Here is a 19,618-nt window from a genome sequence, read left to right as displayed (position 1 = left end):
TTGGTCTCTTTCTTTATTTGGTTTTTGTCACTAGGAATTCTTGGTTGCTAGTGAGAAAAACCTAACACAAATTCATTTTAGCCAAAAAGACATTATTGTAGGTTACTAGAGTAATTCATATAACCAGGTTTCAGAATTGGCTAGAATTAGGGACTGGAAAACTCAGAACTCATTTTATCTTTTACTTTTGCCTTCCTGGCTTTAGTTTTCTCCCACCCACATTTCTCATTCTGTACACCAGCTTTCTTAACTTTATCTGGTCTGTGTGGCAGGAAACATGACTGCCTACCACTCTTATGTGTAACAGTTTGTAGTTTAAAAACCCTAAGAGATTGGTGAACTCCCTTTCTGTTCAAGCCCTATAAGCCCTGGAGAAAGGCTTAGGTTGGGTGTTAGGTGCTTATCTCTTGACCAATCATTGTAGCCAAGGAAGTGTGTTACAACTTGTATCAAGTGTCCAGAGCCCAGCAAATGGATTGTATTATAATGTGGTTGTTCCCATAGTCATCAGAATTGTGTACAGAGAAAGTCAGTATCCAGAATAAAGAATTCATGATGAATGGATAAAATAGAAGGTGTTTACTAATTTTCTCAAGGGAATTTAACAAGGTTTAAATAGAGAGTGGTAAGATCAGAATTGTATTTTAAAACCATGTTCCGTCTATGATGGTATATGGAGGTTAAGGAAGTGAGGTGATAAAGATGTCATGATCAATTCTGTGACTTATATGACCATCTGTTGAGATACTGAATACTAGAGAACAAGTGGGATTTAAGTTTGAGATACCATAAAAACATCTAAGTGAAGTTGTCAAGCAGGCAAATAGAATGAAAGGCTGGGCTAAAGGGAAAAAATCATAATCATTAACACGTGGATGGTAGTTGAAGCCATGGGATTTACAGTTGCGGCAATGAGATTACCTAAGGTAGAATTGAGAAAGACCAAGGACAGAGTCCTGAGAATACTTTTTAAAGGTGGAGTGGGGAGGAGAATAAGAAAGAATGACCAAAATGGTAAGAAGTAAAATACGAAAGTACTGTTAGGAGGATCCAAGGGCAGAAAGTATCTTGAGAAAGAGAGTTGTGTCAAAACTGCTAATATACCATGTAAGGTAGGGATTCTATGAATTAAAAAGTAAATTATATTATATTAGGATACTGTATTTTTTAATACATTTGTTTAAAAAAATAATTCATACTGAAAGGGGCAAACGTCAGCCATTTCATTCATGGGGAAATCCTTTGTGGTGCCAGATGGAGTAGGCCTAGTAGCAGGGTGAGGAGGGAAGAGTCAGTGATTGGGCCAGCTGTGCTTAAACGTTTTGGGTGACAAAGATGTCTGAGTTCCTGTGGACCAAAATAGATGCTGTGGAAAATGGGCCTGAAGTGTCTTGAAAGGACCCTACCCAAGAGGAATTCCAAAAAGAGGCATTGTGCATTCTACTGTGTATTAATTGATGAGGGTAAGAATTACAAGAAGTCAGCCGTTAAATGCACTGCTAGTTCCAGGCAGTGGTACGGGACAAAGGAACTGGAAGTAGTTCTCTGAAAATTCCTCAGATGCTCACTAAGCCAGCATTTGGATACTTGATATGACCCAGAGTTCTAAAAACTAGATTACAACATCATTGATCATTACTTTGCCTGTTTCCTCCATCCCTTTCCTCTCTGCCACCTTACCTTAAGGAAACCAGAGCAGAAGAGCAAGGTGAGGCCAAGGAGAAGAATGTGTTCTAAGAATTGAAATGGGATTTTTTTTTTTAAGCTGAAAGTGACTGAAGAGCTATGGGGTTTGTCTAAGGGCTTGTTCAGAAGGTGGGAAGGGAGATCCAGCAGGGCATATTTGAAGACATCTATGGAAGAAAAATTAAATTCTTTACTGAATGTACCTGGGTGTTTTACCCATTCAGTGTACCAGTTAGAAAAATATAAAAATAATATATGTTAGATGCATATATTTAAGTGTGGATTATTTTTATACTATAAACAGGCCTGGAAGGGGAGAGTGAACTTAACAGAATGAATCTGGTGGTATGGATAGCCAGAAGCCAGGGTTTGAGGGGAGAATGATGAACGTAGAGCCAGGGGAGGCATACCTAGAGTTAAGTAACAGACGGGAGGTTCCTGTCTGGGCATCTCCAAGTACCCCCACAAGATAAAGAACCAGTCTTTAGGTATGCAGCTGAGGAAGGGCTATGATTTCAGTGTACAACCGTGGCGTGAATGATCTTCACTGTCCTTTCCTCCCTTTTATTCAGTCTTTTCCTTTCTCACTCATACACACTAAATTCACCCACACTAGAAGAACTAGAGGTGGCAGCATAGTGAATGAGGGAGCATCTGCAGTTAGGAAGAGAGGAAATCACTTCCTTTCCCTATTGGAGACTTCCAACCCTGAATTAGGTTTGAGCTAGGATAGTGGGAGGAAGAATTTCTTATGAAATTAGAATAAAATTTAATTTGGATCAAACATTTTTCAGAGAAAATTCGATACTGAGAATGACCAGAAATGTCATTTATGAGATCTGATCAAGATTTCATCCAGGGAAACAGAAAAATGAATTGTCAGAACTTGTTTAAAGGGAAATGGTGAGAGAGAATAAGTTGCCTTCTGTTCCTACTCTGTAGAGTCCAGCTGCTTTAGTAAACTGAAAGCAAGGTAGGAAGAAGTTTCAACCCTTCCCTACTTTTCATGGGTAACTCCAAATGAAACCTCTGCACAGGACAACTTTGTAGCCATCTTGCTCTTCTCTCCTTTCTGTACTGTGTAGACACAACTTCTTGAAACAGAGTCATAGCCAAACATGATTAGCCCCATGGCTTGGTTTTTTCTCCATAAGTATTTGATGACTAAATGTAAGCACACAGGGTATTTTAGAAAGTACCTTTAAAGGTATTTTAGAAAGTACTGTTACCTGGGTTGGAGATGGGAGAAATACGTATTTGATGACTAAATGTAAGCACACAGGGTATTTTAGAAAGTACCTTTAAAGGTATTTTAGAAAGTACTGTTACCTGGGTTGGAGGTGGGACAAATACCTAGAAATAGTACATGTCAGAGACTGTAGTTTTCATTAATTAATGCATATAGCCAGTGAATAACTGAACTACTTCAGACTCATAGATTCTCTTCCTAGTGTGAGAATTGATAAGCTAAGTGGAAAAAATAGCCCTGTTCCTGCAGGCAGCATTAAAAGAATGCCTGCAGGATACCAGAAATAGGGTCTAGACTGCACGTGTGGATATGTGGTATCTATTGGCACACAAATTAATGGTGCAGAAGGCTAAGGATACTATCCTCATTTAAGCAGAACTAAAGGACAGTGCCATCATAGGACATATGGTAAAATTCTGCATCCTGGGAGAAAAAGGAGTGTTTATTTACTTGGAGACTCAAAAGAAGAATATGAAATGAAAATTATAAAGCAAATGAGTATTTTTTAAAAAATCTGCTTAGTGTTTTGAATAACATTCAAGATGAGAGTTTAGCTATGAAATAGAAGCTGAGAGCTTTAAGGAAAGAATAGGCTTGTCATTAAAAGAGAGCTGTTAGTGGAAGGTAGTCTGTGAAACCATCTAGAAGTATATAGAAAAGAAGACAACAGACTGAACCCTAAAACTCTTACATTTAAGAAATACATTTCATTGCTACCTTCTAATTATAGACATTTTCCCAGGCATCTACTGTTTTCATGAATCCACTCTCACAATTAGCAGTTTCAAGCACACTACCTTTCTGCGTATGACTACCAAACCTTTAACTCAGTTTCTTTCACTCTTCAGACTCCTATTTCTCACTGCTATGTACTTCTCCTTGAACACTACACAAACACCACAAATTCTGCAGATAAGTCAAAATAATAATTGCCCTTCAAGTTATTTTCTTTTTCTAACTTTACTTTTTTTGATGGTACCACCATCCAGTCATCCAGGATTAAGAAAGCCCAGACCCATTTTAAGTTCCCCTCCTCCTCCCCTTGTTATACCAAACCCTCTAATTAACAGTGACATGCTCCCCTCTGAAAACGCTTAGTGTGGGCACTGTTTACATCCAACTTAGACTAATGCAGTAGCCTCCTAACTGGGTTCCTCTTCCATTATTTTGCTTCATCCTTCTTCATTTTTGGCCGTCGTTTCCCTATATACACTCCACATTGCAGCCAAATCACAACCTGCTATCTGATATTCTTTAAATATCTCCAACCCTCTTGTATTTATATTTGTTTCAATTCTTCTGTGTTCTCACCACCACCCACCCATCCACCCTGCCGCAATCTCCACCTTGCCTTCTCCTTGAACAATTTAAATCCATTTCAGGAGCCTTTTCTTTATTTCATTTAAGACCAAGCTTTTTTTTTCTTTCTTACAACATACCACATTTTGCCTCATAATCTTTGTACTTCTCTACTTGCTTTACTTTCCCAGGGCTCCCTGAAGGCAGGGGCAGTATCTTACTCAGCATTGTATCTGTTGTAGACCTAAAATGCTAGCGTGGACATCATCAAGAATCCATTATTTATTACAACAAATCCTCCAAAGGATTTTCCACTTACCTGAGTATTGTATCTCACACCTGGAAAATTAATACTCTAGAAGAAATATGAATTCTTATGCCAAGAGGAATCTCATGATTTCATAGGCTCTCAATTTTCGTAACTGGTTTCTCTTAGGAAAGTTAAATTTACCAACAAAAAGTTTCAAATGATGAAATTAGATGAAACAGAAATTCTTTGCTTTTGAAAGGAAGTGCTTTAAAAAGTAGAAATATTGAATGTTGTCCTAGTGTCTTCATACCAGGAGGCCAGGGATTGCAGGAAAAGGGTCTTTTTTGTCTTCATTCACTTTCCTCCCTCAGTTTCTGAAATGATTCTGCAGAATTTCTTCTCATAAAAAAGCCGTGTGGATGAAAGGCTCTCGGTGCTGCAGCCAGGAGTCAGTGCTGTGCCTCTGAGGTGGAAGAGCCAACTTCAGGACACTGGTCCACAAGAGATCTCCCAGCTCCACGTAATATCAAACGGCGAAAATCTCCCAGGGATCTCCATCTCAACACCAACACCCAGCTTCACTCAATGACCAGCAAGCTACAGTGCTGGAAACCCTATGCCAGACAACTAGCAGGACAGGAACACAGCCCCACCCATTAGCAGAGAGGCTGACTAAAATCATAATAAGTCCACAAACACCCCAAAACATGCTGCCAGCTGTGGACCTGCCCACCAGAAAGACAAGATCCAGCCTCATCCACCAGAACACAGGCACAAGTCCCCTCCACCAGGAAGCCTACACAACCCACTGAACCAACCTTAGCCACTGGGGACAGACACCAAAAACAGTGGGAACTACGAACCTGCAGCCTGCAAAAAGGAGACCCCAAACACAGTAAGATAAGCAAAATGAGAAAACAGAAAAACACACGGCAGATGAAGGAGCAAGATAAAAGCCCACCAGACCTAACAAATGAAGAGGAAATAGCCAATCTACCTGACAAATAATTCAGAATAATGATAGTAAAGATGATCCAAAATCTTGGAAATAGAATAGAGAAAATGCAAGAAACATTTAACAAGGACATAGAAGAATTAAAGATGAAACAAGCAACGATGACCAACACAATAAATGAAATTAAAAATACTCTAGAAGGGATCAATAGCAGAATAACTGAGGCAGAAGAACGGATAAGTGACCTGGAAGATAAAATAGTGGAAATAACTACTGCAGAGCAGAATAAAGAAAAAGAATGAAAAGAACTGAGGACAGTCTCAGAGACCTCTGGGACAACATTAAACGCACCAACGTTCGAATTATAGGGGTTCCAGAAGAAGAAGAGAAAAAGAAAGGGACTGAGAAAATATTTGAAGAGATTATAGTTGAAAACTTCCCTAATATGGGAAAGGAAATAGTTAAGTCCAGGAAGCACAGAGAGTCCCATACAGGATAAATCCAAGGAGAAACACACCAAGACACATTAATCAAACTGTCAAAAATTAAATACAAAGAAGACATATTAAAAGCAGCAAGGGAAAAACAACAAATAACACACAAGGGAATCCCCATAAGGTTAACAGCTGATCTTTCAGCAGAAACTCTGCAAGCCAGAAGGGACTGGCAGGACATATTTAAAGTGATGAAGGAGAAAAACCTGCAGCCAAGATTACTCTACCCAGCAAGGATCTCATTCAGATATAATGGAGAAATTAACACCTTTACAGACAAGCAAAAGCTGAGAGAGTTGAGCACCACCAAACCACCTTTACAACAAATCCTAAAGGACCTTCTCTAGGCAAGAAACACAAGAGAAGGAAAAGATCTACAATAACAAACCCAAAACAATTAAGAAAATGGGAATAGGAACATACATACCGATAATTACCTTAAATGTAAATGGATTAAATGCTCCCACCAAAAGACACAGACTGGCTGAATGGATACAAAAACAAGACCCATATATATGCTGTCTACAAGAGACCCACTTCAGACCTAGAGATACATACAGACTGAAAGTGAGGGGATGGAAAAAGATATTCTATGCAAATGGAAATCAAAAGAAAGCTGGAGTAGCAATACTCATATCAGACAAAATAGACTTGAACATAAAGACTAATAGAAGACGCAAAGAAGGACACTACATAATGATCAAGGGATCGATCCAAGAAGAAGATATAACAATTGTAAATATTTATGCACCCAACATAGGAGCACCACAATACATAAGGCAAATACTAACAGCCATAAAAGGGGAAATTGACAGTAACACATTCATAGTAGGGGATTTTAACACCCCACTTTCACCAATGGACAGATCATCCAAAATGAAAATAAATAAGGAAACCACAAGCTTTAAATGATACATTAAACAAGATGGACTTAATTGATACTTATAGGACATTCCATCCAAAAACAACAGAATACACATTTTTCTCAAGTGCTCATGGAACATTCTCCAGGATAGATCATATCTTGGGTCACAAATCAAGCCTTGGTAAATTTAAGAAAATTGAAATTGTATCAAGTATCTTTTCTGACCACAGTGCTCTGAGACTAGATATAAATTACAGGAAAAGAGCTGTAAAAAATACAAACACATGGAGGCTACACAAAACACTACTTAATAACGAAGTGATCACTGAAATCAAAGAGGAAATTAAAAAAATACCTAGAAACAAATGACAATGGAGACACAACTACCCAAAACCTATGGGATGCAGCAAAAGCATTTCTGAGAGGGAAGTTTATAGCAATACAATCCTACCTTAAGAAACAGGAAACATCTTGAATAAACAACCTAACCTTGCACCTAAAGCAATTAGAGAAAGAAGAACAAAAAAATCCCAATGTTAGCAGAAGGAAAGAAATCACAAAGATCAGATCAGATATAAATGAAAAAGAAATGAAGGAAACGATAGCAAAGATCAATAAAACTAAAAGCTGGTTCTTTGAGAAGATAAACAAAATTGATAAACCATTAGCCAGACTCATCAAGAAAAAAAGGGAGAAGACCCAAATCAATAGAATTAGAAATAAAAAGGAGAAGTAACAACTGACACTGCAGAAATACAAAAGATCATGAAGGATTACCACAAGCAACTCTATGCCAATAAAATGGACAACCTGGAAGAAATGGACATTCTTAGAAATGCACAACCTGCCAACACTGAATCAGGAAGAAATGGAAAATATGAACAGACCAATCACAAGCACTGAAATTGAAACTGTGATTAAAAATCTTCCAACAAACAAAAGCCCAGGACCAGATGGCTTCACAGGCGAATTCTATCAAACATTTAGAGAAGAGCTAACACCTATCCTTCTCAAACTCTTCCAAAATACAGCAGAGGGAGGAACACTCCCAAACTCATTCTACAAGGCCACCATCCCCCTGATACCTAAACCAGACAAGGATGTCACAAAGAAAGAAAACTACAGGCCAATATCACTGATGATCATAGATGCAAAAATCCTCAACAAAATACTGGCAAACAGAATCCAGCAGCACATTAAGAGGATCATACACCATGATCAGTTGGGGTTTATTCCAGGAATGCAAGGATTCTTCAATATATGCAAATCAATCAATGTGATACACCATATTAACAAATTGAAGGAAAACCATATGGTCATCTCAATAGATGCAGAGAAAGCTTTCGACAAAATTCAGCACCCATTGATGATAAAAACCCTGCAGAAAGTAGGCATAGAGGGAACTTTCCTCAACATAATAAAGGCCATATATGACAAACCCACAGCCAACATCATCCTCAATGGTGAAAAACTGAAAGCATTTCTTCTAAGATCAGGAACAAGACAAGGTTGCCCACTCTCACCACTCTTATTCAACATCATTTTGGAAATTTTAGCCAGAGCAATCAGAGAAGAAAAGGAAATAAAAGGAATCCAAATTGGAAAAGAAGATGTAAAGCTGTGACTGTTTGCAGATAACATGATCCTATACATAGAGAATCCTAAAGATGCTACCAGAAAACTACTAGAGCTAATCAATGAATTTGGTAAAGTAGCAGGATACAAATTTAATGCACAGAAATCTCTTGCATTCCTATACACTAATGATGAAAAATCTGAAAGTGAAATCAAGAAAACACTCCCATTTTCCATTGCAACAAAAAGAATAAAATATCTAGGAATAAACCTACCTAAGGAGACGAAAGACCTGTATGCAGAAAATTATAAGACACTGATGAAAGAAGTTAAAGATGATACAAATAGATGGAGAGATATACCATGTTCTTGGATTGGAAGAATCAACATTGTGAAAATGACTCTACTACCCAAAGCAATCTACAGATTCGATGCAATCCCTATCAAACTACCACTGGCATTTTTCACAGAACTAGAACCAAAAATTTCACAATTTGTATGGAAACACAAAAGACCCCGAATAGCCAAAGCAATCTTGAGAATGAAAAACGGAGCTGGAGGAATCAGGCTCCCTGACTTCAGACTGTACTGAAAGCTACAGTAATCAAGACAGTATGGTACTGGCACAAAAACAAAAATATAGATCAATGGAACAGGATAGAAAGCCCAGAGATAAACCCATATGCATATGGTCACCTTTATTTGATAAAGGAGGCAGGAATATACAGTGGAGAAAGGACAGCCTCTTCAATAAGTGGTGCTGGGAAAACTGGACAGGTACATGTGAAAGTATGAGATTAGAACACTCTCTAACACCATGCACAGAAATAAGCTCAAAATGGATTAAAGACCTAAATGTAAGGTCAGAAACTATCAAACTCTTAGAGGAAAACATAGGCAGAACACTCTGACATAAATCACAGCAAGATCCTTTTTGACCCACCTTCTAGAGAAATGGAAATAAAAATAAACAAATGGGACCTAATGAAACTTCAAAGCTTTTGCACAGCAAAGGAAACCATAAACAAGACCAAAAGACAGCCCTCAGAATGGGAGAAAATATTTGCAAATGAAGCAACCGACAAAGGATTAATCTCCAGAATTTACAAGCAGCTCATACAGCTCAATAACGAAAAAACAAACAACCCAATCCAAAAATGGGCAGAAGACCTAAATAGACATTTCTCCAAAGAAGATATACAGACTGCCAACAAACACATGAAAGAATGCTCAACATCATTAATCATTAGAGAAATGCAGATCAAAACTACAATGAGATATCATCTCACGGTAGTCAGAATAACTATCATCAAAAAATCTAGAAACAATAAATGCTGGAGAGGGTGTGGAGAAAAGGGAACACTCTTACACTGCTGGTGGGAATGTGAATTTGTACAGCCACTATGGAGAACAGTATGGAGGTTCCTTAAAAAGCTACAAATAGAACTACCATATGACCCAGCAATCCCACTACTGGGCATATACCCTGAGAAAACCAAAATTCAAAAAGAGTCATGTTCCAAAATGTTCATTGCCGCTCTATTTACAATATCCAGAAGATGGAAACAACCTAAGTGTCCATCATCGGATGAATGGATGAAGATGTGGCACATATATACAATGGAATATTACTCAGCCATAAATATAAATTGAGTTATTTTTTTAGTGAGGTGGATGGACCTAGAGTCTGTCATACAGAGTGAAGTAAGTCAGAAAGAGAAAGACAAATACCATATTCTAACACATATATATGGAATTTAAGAAAAAAAATGTCATGAAGAACCTAGGGGTAAGACAGGAATAAGGACACAGACCTACTAGAGAATGGACTTGAGGATGTGGGGAGGGGGAAGGGTAAGCTGTGACAAAGTGCGAGAGTATCATGAGCATGTATACACTACGAATCGTAAAATAGATAGCTAGTGGGAAGCAGCCGCATAACACAGGGAGATCAACTCGGTGCTTTGTGGCCACCTAGAGGGGTGGGATAGGGAGGGTGGGAGGGAGGGAGACGAAAGAGGGAAGAGATTTGGGGACATACGTCTATGTATAACTGATTCACTTTGTTATCAAGCAGAAACTAACACACCATTGTAAAGCAATTATACTCCAATAAAGATGTAAAAAAAAAAGATATATTAACATTTATGAGATTTTCTTTAGTACTTTACCATTGGGAAAACATTGTAAAAGTTGAATGATTTAAGTTATACCTTAAACTGTTATTTTACTTTGTTTATAAGGTGAAAATACATACTAAGAAAATGACATAAAATTTGACTAAAGCAGGTTAATCTTTGTAATCTAATGCTAAACTATCTCCTGAAAAAGTAAAATATTCTTGCTCCCTTTGGGTTTGTTGGAGATTTTAAGGAAATTTTGTTATTCACAATAGTTTTATGGATAAAAAAACTATAAGCTTAGGAAACTTTTGAAAATTTATAAAGTCTTAAAATTAAGTCAAGTTCAGTAGCATTGAATGTACTAGCTTAACTAGCTAGCTAGCTTGCTGGGTTCATTTCTTTTTTCAACTAACATTTATTATAGATGTACTAGGCAGAAAGGATTTAGGGAAAGGTGATCACCTCATAGAACTTTTATTCTAGTGAGACATCGAATATTAATGTTTGATAAACTGGAGTCATTGTAAAATAACTTCCCTAGTTTTGCTGTTTTCAAATTTCATATTTATGTGATGTTGATGAGGTCCGAGTAGATATGGTGAATATTTTGAAATCAGTCTCATTGAATTTTAGCTTATAATGAGGTAAGTAAACAAATTGAGCATTTAAGTGGCATTTTAGTGGACAGGCTGGATGAAAACTAGTTATTGCCCACGGTTACCTCTTAATATTCCGCCTTACAGACACTACAAAAACTGCTGATCTAAGTTGTTTTCCAAAAATAATTATAGCCAAAACATCTCTGTATGTTAGTGTTTATATTATTGATACATTCAGTGTAAAGAATGGGAGAACCATGTTCAAAAAGAATAGTTTTGTTTACGGTAACAAACTTTGACCTATTAAATGTTTTCTCATACTTAGCTAGTTATTTTTTCTTCTCTTGAAGTGTTTTCCTAAATTTATCTCTTTTGAATTTCTTTTATTTATTTATTTATTTATTGCTAATTTGGCTATCTTAACATATGAAGATATGAGGAAGAGGATGAAGGATGAAAAGTCCCTAAGTAATACTATTTCTGATTGTAGTTTCCTATTTCAACTCATGTCTTATGGAAGACTGCCTTAGTAAAGTGGCTTTTTGGTGAAATTTTGTTTAGTTTTTAACAGTTGTTCATACTTTTCTCTGGTAACTGCCTCAATGTCTATTTTTAAGTCTTACCTATGAATTTCCACCATGATTTTCCATTGGCTGTAGTATGTAGTTAACTAAATGCTTATAAACCAGTGCTGCAATCTAATTTTTTTAAATGTACACTTTAAGCATATACAAAACTAACATCACCAGTGAGGGCAGATGGCTATCTAGATGTGCCTCTAGATAGGATACTTTATCTATGTAGTATTCTTACTAAGAATGTATAATATAAGTGTAATCATTAAGAACCATCAGACTGAAAATAGCCAACGTTTATTAGTAAAAAGTGGGGGATGGGGCTTGTATTTTAAAATACTAACATCATAAAAGACAAAAGAAAAGCTAGGAAGACAGTGACAACTGAATGTAATACTTGACCCTAGACTGCCTCCTGTACTGGAGGTGGGGAAATGATATAAAAGGACATTACTGGCTTAATTCACAAAAGTTGGAGTACAGATAGTAGATTTAAGTATTATTTTAATGTTAATTTACCAAAGTTATTAACTACAGTGGTTATGTGAGAGAATGTCCCTATTAGGAAATATATATTGAAATATTACAGAGTAAAGGGCCAAAATATATGTGACTATTCCTTCAAGTCAGGGGGAGTGGAGATATATATGTATGTATGTGTGTATATGGTTGGGGGGAGTGAAATTTTTTAAATGTAAATAGAAATATATCTATGTTTCTATATTTAGTATTCTCTATTTACTTATGTTTTATTTTTCAGGAAAGCAAAATAGATGAGCACCATTTTGTTGCAGTAGCTCTTAGGAAACCCAATGGATCTAGACATCAGGATGTAAGATTTTAAGATTTCTCTGATTTTTTTCTAAAAAGCATGTATTAAAGTTGAATTTGTTATTTATTGATGGAAATAATCATTTGGTTTATATCAGGTTAGAGGTTTGGGCATTTTTTTTTTTAATTATAGACTTTAGAAGTGTTCATTATCTAATCCTTAAGATCATCTGGGATTTCACAGAAATGTTTTAAAAGTATGTTACTTGCTTCTTCACATTCAAATACACTTAAATATGACAAAAAATTTTGGTGGTACTGTCCTAGTATTCATATATTCAGTAGATATTCAAGATAATCACTGTCTTGGTCATCTTAACAGTGGTTTATTTCCTGGTGAATTGGGGCTGTCTTTGAATATTAAGGGTACCAAGTTGAGGGATAGTGAGTAATGGAATTATCTGTCAAATTGAACTCCTTCCCCTTTTTATAATACTCTGCTAAATTATTTCCAAAGTGTCAAAAATGTGAGAGATCTTGTGATATATTCTAGCATAACATCAATTCTTCCAATCAAAATCGATTTTTACTTTCTTCTGCTATTTAATTGGTAAGTTGAGAAATTTTTTAAAAAAGAAACCTTAGGGTCTTGACTCTCAGCCTACATATAGTTGTGATTCTGTGGAAGTATTTATTTAAGGAATACTGATAATGTCACAATAATTGAAACTATATGCTTATTACTATTTTTAGGGAATCTGCATGAGAGAATGTAGTGTGATCAATATGTATGCATCATTACTTTTAGAAAAAAGCTCAGTCTACAGATCATGCCTTTGACAGATTAAAAAGATTAAAATTCTTCATAGATTATTTTCTTTTAAAAGAATGACATGTTAAAATTGACCCCTGTAATCTGAAGATGTTCCAACCCAGGTTACCTGTCCTTGTGTGCTGAAGTCTCAGCATTACCCTTTCTGCTAATACCTTATGATTCCATAGAGCTTTATATTTTTTGTAATGTCTGCACATGGCAGTACTTTCTTTTTATTTCCCTGGAGACAGGCTATTTAGGCAGCACTGGCATAGTGAGAAAAGGGTGAGGGTACTATTCAGAAGACCTGGCTGAGTTTCAGGCTCAGGTCTACCATTTAACCTGTGTTGTAAGCTTGTATAAATTGATTGATCTTACTGAGCCTCAATTTCCCCATCTATAGAGTTGAGGTAACAACCATATCAGCATAGTTATGAGAATTACATCATATAAAATAGATATTAACCTTGTAAAAGCACTGTAGAAGACCAAAGTACTATCTTTAGTAGAATGTATAGAATGTTAAAGACAGTCCACACTGGGCTGAGTTGTGAACAAGGGCTCTATCACGGAGTATAAGATATAGTTTAAATTTAGTGTTGAATGAGTCATTTCCTAATGAAGTGTTGCATCTCTGTGTGGTTATGGGTATTTTATCAGACGCACCCTCTAGAGTATTTCTCAAAAGTTTGCCTGGTGGTCCCTCTCTATCAGAATAACCCACCTGCTTGTTAAAGTTATATATTTTGGGATCCTTTTTGACTCATCTACTGAATCAGAATTTTTGGATGTGTGGCTCAGTAAATCTACATTTTAAACAAATACCACAGGTTATTTTTATCTACAAAAAGTTTGAGAATCAGGTTATTTCATATTTTTCTTGATTTGTTATATTGGCAACACTAATATAAGGAGTAGTAGCAATTATCTAGAAATGCTACTGTGTTGTAATTTAATGTTATTGAAGTATAATTTAATATTGCTGAAATGTGATTACTGATTTCTTATTTTCCTAATTACAAAATTGACCATAAGATTAATATGCAGTATAACATTGAGGTAATCTAATTTTTCACCCTTTTAGGTTTCATTTCAAGGTGATTCTAAACCAACCCAGAGGCAGTTTACTATTCTCACCTTTAATGATTTAATATCATCTGCTGTTCCTATGACCCCTGAAGATCCTTCATTTTGGGACTGTTTTTGCTTCACAGAAGAAATTTCAATACGAAATGGTACAAAGTCATGATATGATTTTCTAAGTAAAAAGGGAAATGAAAACTGTAATCTTCTGTATTCACTAAAAAATAAATGCCTGAGAGTATCAAATTTTATTTCACAAAACAGTTTAAAAAAGAAGAAACAACTTTTCCTATTAAAAAGGCAGACTCCCAGTTCAGGATAGCTCACTAGAATGCATGTTTACCTGTTCTTCCTCCCCAAAATCGCATTGGATTTACTGAAGAAATAGAAACTGGTGGGAGAATCTTAAAGTGATATATGTTCATTTTAGAAAGCAACAGAAAATGTGAATTCACAAGAAGGGAACATTCGAATTCCTACCTTTCAGAGATAACTATTTCAGAGGTAACTATCCCTAAAACCTGGAGTATCTTCCCAGACCTTTTTCTTGGCAAACGATTCCATATTAACATAGTTACTCTTTTTTTAAATGGGAACATACTATTTTTAATTTTTTTTTCTCTGAACTGTACATCTACTGTTCATAAATAGACTGCTGTAGCGTAACTTTTAGTGACTCTAAAGTATTGTGTTGTACGGTTTCTATCAGGATGCTATTGACCAGAGGTAATAATGTTCAAATATAATCGACTTAAATAACCAAGGACATTTATTGTCTCACATAAACAGTTCAGAGGTGTCATTAAGGACGCTTTTTTTTGCCTAGCCTCAGCTTATTGGTTTTGCCTTAGGCTTGTCTCCCTCGTGGTTGTAAGAGCTGCTGCTGTAACTTCCAGCTTCACATCTTCATAAAAATTGTATCTAAAAGGCAGGAAAGGCTGTTTTTCCTCTCACATCTCAGTTTTGTCAGTGAGGAAGATTTTTTCCTCTTAAGAGCCCCCAGAAAATTTCCACAAAGTTTCTGTTGACTCAGATCAGGTCACTGAGAAAGTTGACCTCTGACACTTTTGGGTTGGGTAAGGAAGAAGCTAAGGCAAAGTCTGGGGGAATGACATCTAGGGGAAGCCCAGTGTCTGCCATAATGGAGGTGTGCCACAATTTACTCATTCTTTCTTCTGTGTTAGACATTTTGAATGTCTGCAGTTTTTACTATAAGCAGTGATTTGTTGAATATCCTTGTAACCACATTTTGAGGTACATGTTTAATTATGTCCTTAAGAAAGTAAATTTCTAGAAATGGAATGATTGGTTCAAAGGAATTAAATAAACATTTTTAGAGCTTCTATAAGTATTGCCAAATCGTTCTCTAAAAAGGCTGTACAACTTATACTTCTAGTTATTGTTATATGTGTGACCACTCTCTCACCCCCCACCTACATACTCTCTGGTCATCTGTAGATAGGATCTTTTTTAAAAAAATTAATCTATGCCAAAATAGGTGAAAAATGGTACCTTATTTTTTAAATTTGTGTTTCTTTCATTACAAATGAGGTTGGTATGTCAGTGTTGTTATTCGCTGTTCGTATTCTTTTTTTATAAACTTCCTGTTCATTATCTTAGCCTGTTTCTATTTTGGTAAATAAGACTTAATTTAAAGTGGAAACATTATATATAAGATGCCAAGACCATCATATTGATGACAGAATCTATTTTGTGGTTGTAGTGCATGTCTTGGGGAGTTAAAGTCTTATAATTGTTGAATGTCAAGAAGTGAAATAGTTTCATTGGTTAAAAGTTGTGTGTAAATTGTATAAAATTAGATACTTTGCTTAAGTAAAAAAAAAAATTTGGAATGTTTTATAATTTTTTATTTCATTAAGCATGCCCATATATTCCAAGCATAGTAAATAACATGTTTTAAAAAGATCAAATAGCATTTATAGTAGAGGAAGCATTGTTATCCCTAGCATGAGTGTAATGGTGATGTGAAAAATTGTCATCTTTCTTGTCATTATAATAATAAAATAATTAACATTATTGAATTTTTATGAGTCAGGTACCATGCTAGATATCTGGAGGTGTGGGGGTGGGGAGTTCTGTTATTTCTTAAAGTTTCACATAGAGTCAAATGGATTCACATAGTTTAGAATCAAATAGATCTATAAAAAATTCTTTTTCTAAATGAAAAATACCACTCCCTTGACCTTCCTCTCCTATTTCCTGTCCCCAGAGCAAACTGTTTCACTGGTTTTATTTTGTTGTTATTTATTACCATATCTTCAGGTAACATGCTTACATTGCTTTTACTTGTTTTCAGTTTGAGGTATTTCTTTAATTCCTGATACAAAGCTTTGTTCTTCTGCTTCCCAACCATTGCACTTACCCTTCCTGCTGCCCTTTTCCCAGCATATGTAATTCAGTGTTTACATTATTGACTGTGATTAAGAATGTTTACATCATTAAGATTACTGTAACACTGTACAGCTAAGTGATGTGTTATTCTTACCCTGTACTGCATTTTTATTTCCTTGACTTAATAATTTATTTTGTTTACATAGGTTTCTATATACTTATTGCTAATTAAATCCAAAACTCTATGTTCAGACATACCAGTTGTTTTATCAGTTTCATCCATCTTGAAGAAATTGCTTCTGGAGCAATAATCTGTTTTGTCCAGTCTGGACTTTTTACCTTCTGTGACTGGTGCACAGCTGTCATCTTGGAATCTCTTTTCACCATCATCCTAGGAATTGCTTGTGTCTCCCCTATATTGGATTCCCTGATTTCCCATTTCCTATATCTCATGTCTGTCTTAGATTTACTCCTTCATTTGTGTGGATCATATCCTCAAGTAGCTTCCTGAGAACAAATGGGGCACAGGAGATACATTTTTTTGCAGAGTGGTATAGGAGATCTAACTACAGATGGCATTCACCATATCAACACTACCCTTTGCTGCCGTCCACACTCGCACTATTCCTGAGCTCATTTTGGACAGTTTTAGTTTCTTTGTACAGTAAACATAATTCAGCTCTGGCAAAAAAAATGGTTTCTGTTAATAGTTTCCTGCATAGGAACTCTGATGGATCTATGTGTGGATCTATGTGTGTACGTATGCACATACACATATTCACATACCCCTTGCTATTCAAACTCAGGAACTGAATAGATTTGGATATATTTTTCAATTAAAGTATTCACCATCCTTACTACTAAGTATCTGAACCTCAGAAACTAATTAGATTTGGGTAACTAAATAGCCTCGCTGGCTGAAGGACTGCCAACTGAACTTGAACAACTAAACAGATTTATACATACATGTATATACATACATCTTTGATCAAAACTATGCCTGAAAACAGTTCCATCTCCTAGTACTAGATCATATTAAAAGGGATGTGAAGAGAGCTAATAATTATTTTATGGGGAAAATATGCCATCAGTGTTTGTGAATTTGGGATTGGCAGAAGTCTTTGGACATATCTCCAATTAATATTCTTTGTCTGAGAGTGTTTATAGTAGAATACCTGTCTTCCTTTGTAAGTGCTTCACATGTATCAAGCTCTTCAATCCTTATAACCTTATAGGGTAAGTCCTATTATCCTCAGTATACTGGTGGGAAAAATAAGGTACTGAGATGTTAAGCAACTTACTAAATAAAGATCATACCACCATTATACAGTGGACTCCATATTTGAACCAGATAGCCTAGATCCAGAGTCTGAACTGTGCTCTACTAAATTCAGTGATTTGCTGTAAATGAATGTAAGCAATCCTGGGGCAGGAATGCTTGGGCCTGGGAGCCTTTATTTGTAGTTTTTGCTGATTTCATGAAATAATGCCAGGTGTGTCACCAACAACTAGTTTAACACTATTTTGCCATATCTGCGTCAAATTTTTTATCCCAAAGATACTGCTAAATAGCTCTCACCCCTGAAACCAAGCAGGACTCTGTGGGGCTCTTGGGCATGGAAGCCTTTCTGTGTTCCCTCTTTCTTGTTTGTAGGGAATAGGCAATAGGCTTGTCTCCATGACCTTCCCTGAGTTGCAAAGGGCAGATTCAAACAGCTGCTAATCAGGTGAGGGAGGGGATGCAGAGACAAGGGAGGAGCAGTCAAACAATAGTGCAGGGTCCTAGTTCTGCCTCAAGGAATACACATAACAATATCTTTGAGCTCTTCTGCAGAACTAAAACCCCCAACAAATGGAAGTTATTAACTACTTGATGAAGCATTCTTTATTCCAGAGAGAAGGTCACAGTTGGATAACATCCAGGACCACAAGAAGCTCATCAGGAGAACACCTGAGGCCATATTAAAGGAATGCAGGCCCTGCACACACCCTGATCTTTATCAGCAACCTCACCCTTGAACCATTGTTGTAAAACTCCTCACCAAATCCTTCCAGGTTGGGACACAGTTTTGAGGGCATTAGCCCACTGTGTCCCCCTTTGCCCGGCAAAGCAATAAAGTTCTTTTCTACTTCACACAAAACTCTGTCTCCAAGATTCAATTCAGCGCCAGTGCACAGAGGCTAAGTTTCGGCATCACCCCCAGTCCTATTCCTTTTTCCCTCTCCAGAGGTAACTTGTATCACTTGTAGTTTTATGCACTTAACTACTTGTGTATGCATCCATAGTCTGTGCATAGTGTTATGTACTTATATCCTGTATTTTCCTATTAGAATGGAAACATCAGGATTGGATGTCTTAAAAGTGACAACAGTGTAAGAATAATCAGCTCACTTAAGCAGAAATTTAAAGGACATTATACATACCCTTAGGGGTTAGCAGTCACCCTTAGGAGTTACAATAGGACACCTGGAGGCATTCATTTTAATCTAAATTTTCAGAAAGAATATGATGAAAGCAATACAGATAATAGTAAAATAGAATGCAAACTTGCCCAAGTTTTAAGACAAGTTGCAGGGGACTGCAAAGGAATTTTCCTGCCTAGGAATATGCAGTCACTGTTCTTTTAGGATCATTCTTCAGTGGAAAAGTTAGAAAGGAACCAACATTAGGGAACCAACATTAGGGGGATGAAAAGTGCAATTTGTTGAATACTTAATCAGAAGTAGAGCCTAACGCTTGGCATAGTGCACACCTTTGCAGGTCACCTCTGAGAAAGCACCCATGTGCTAGGTGTAAGGCCACTCTTCTACTGGCCTAGACCTTAAGCAGTAGGCTAGTAGAAGCCCAGAAGTTTGGTGGTCCTAACAGTACCATGTTATTTCTGTTGATACTTAGCACTCTTTCTGTGCTCTTCCTAGTACTGCCTT

At 36.4% G+C, this 19,618-nt stretch overlaps 1 protein-coding gene across 2 annotated transcripts in view; it reads left to right on the top strand.

The window, feature by feature from the left end:
* The window catches only part of AASDHPPT (aminoadipate-semialdehyde dehydrogenase-phosphopantetheinyl transferase), a 33,785-nt gene extending 14,966 nt beyond the window's left edge, over window positions 1-18,819 (top strand). For both annotated transcript variants that reach the window (XM_060018022.1, XM_060018024.1), the window contains exons 5-7: window positions 12,431-12,502; window positions 14,340-14,490; window positions 18,585-18,819. In XM_060018022.1, the coding sequence (XP_059874005.1) occupies window positions 12,431-12,502; window positions 14,340-14,490; window positions 18,585-18,709 (348 nt within the window). In that variant the 3' untranslated portion in view covers window positions 18,710-18,819. The remainder of the gene's footprint in view (window positions 1-12,430; window positions 12,503-14,339; window positions 14,491-18,584) is intronic.
* Window positions 18,820-19,618: the final 799 nt, after the last annotated feature.

The sequence above is a fragment of the Delphinus delphis genome, chromosome 8 (genome assembly GCF_949987515.2).
Source record: "Delphinus delphis chromosome 8, mDelDel1.2, whole genome shotgun sequence".
Taxonomy (NCBI): domain Eukaryota; kingdom Metazoa; phylum Chordata; class Mammalia; order Artiodactyla; family Delphinidae; genus Delphinus; species Delphinus delphis.
Note: the sequence above shows the minus strand (reverse complement) of the source record. Positions and strands in the feature narration are given on the sequence as shown.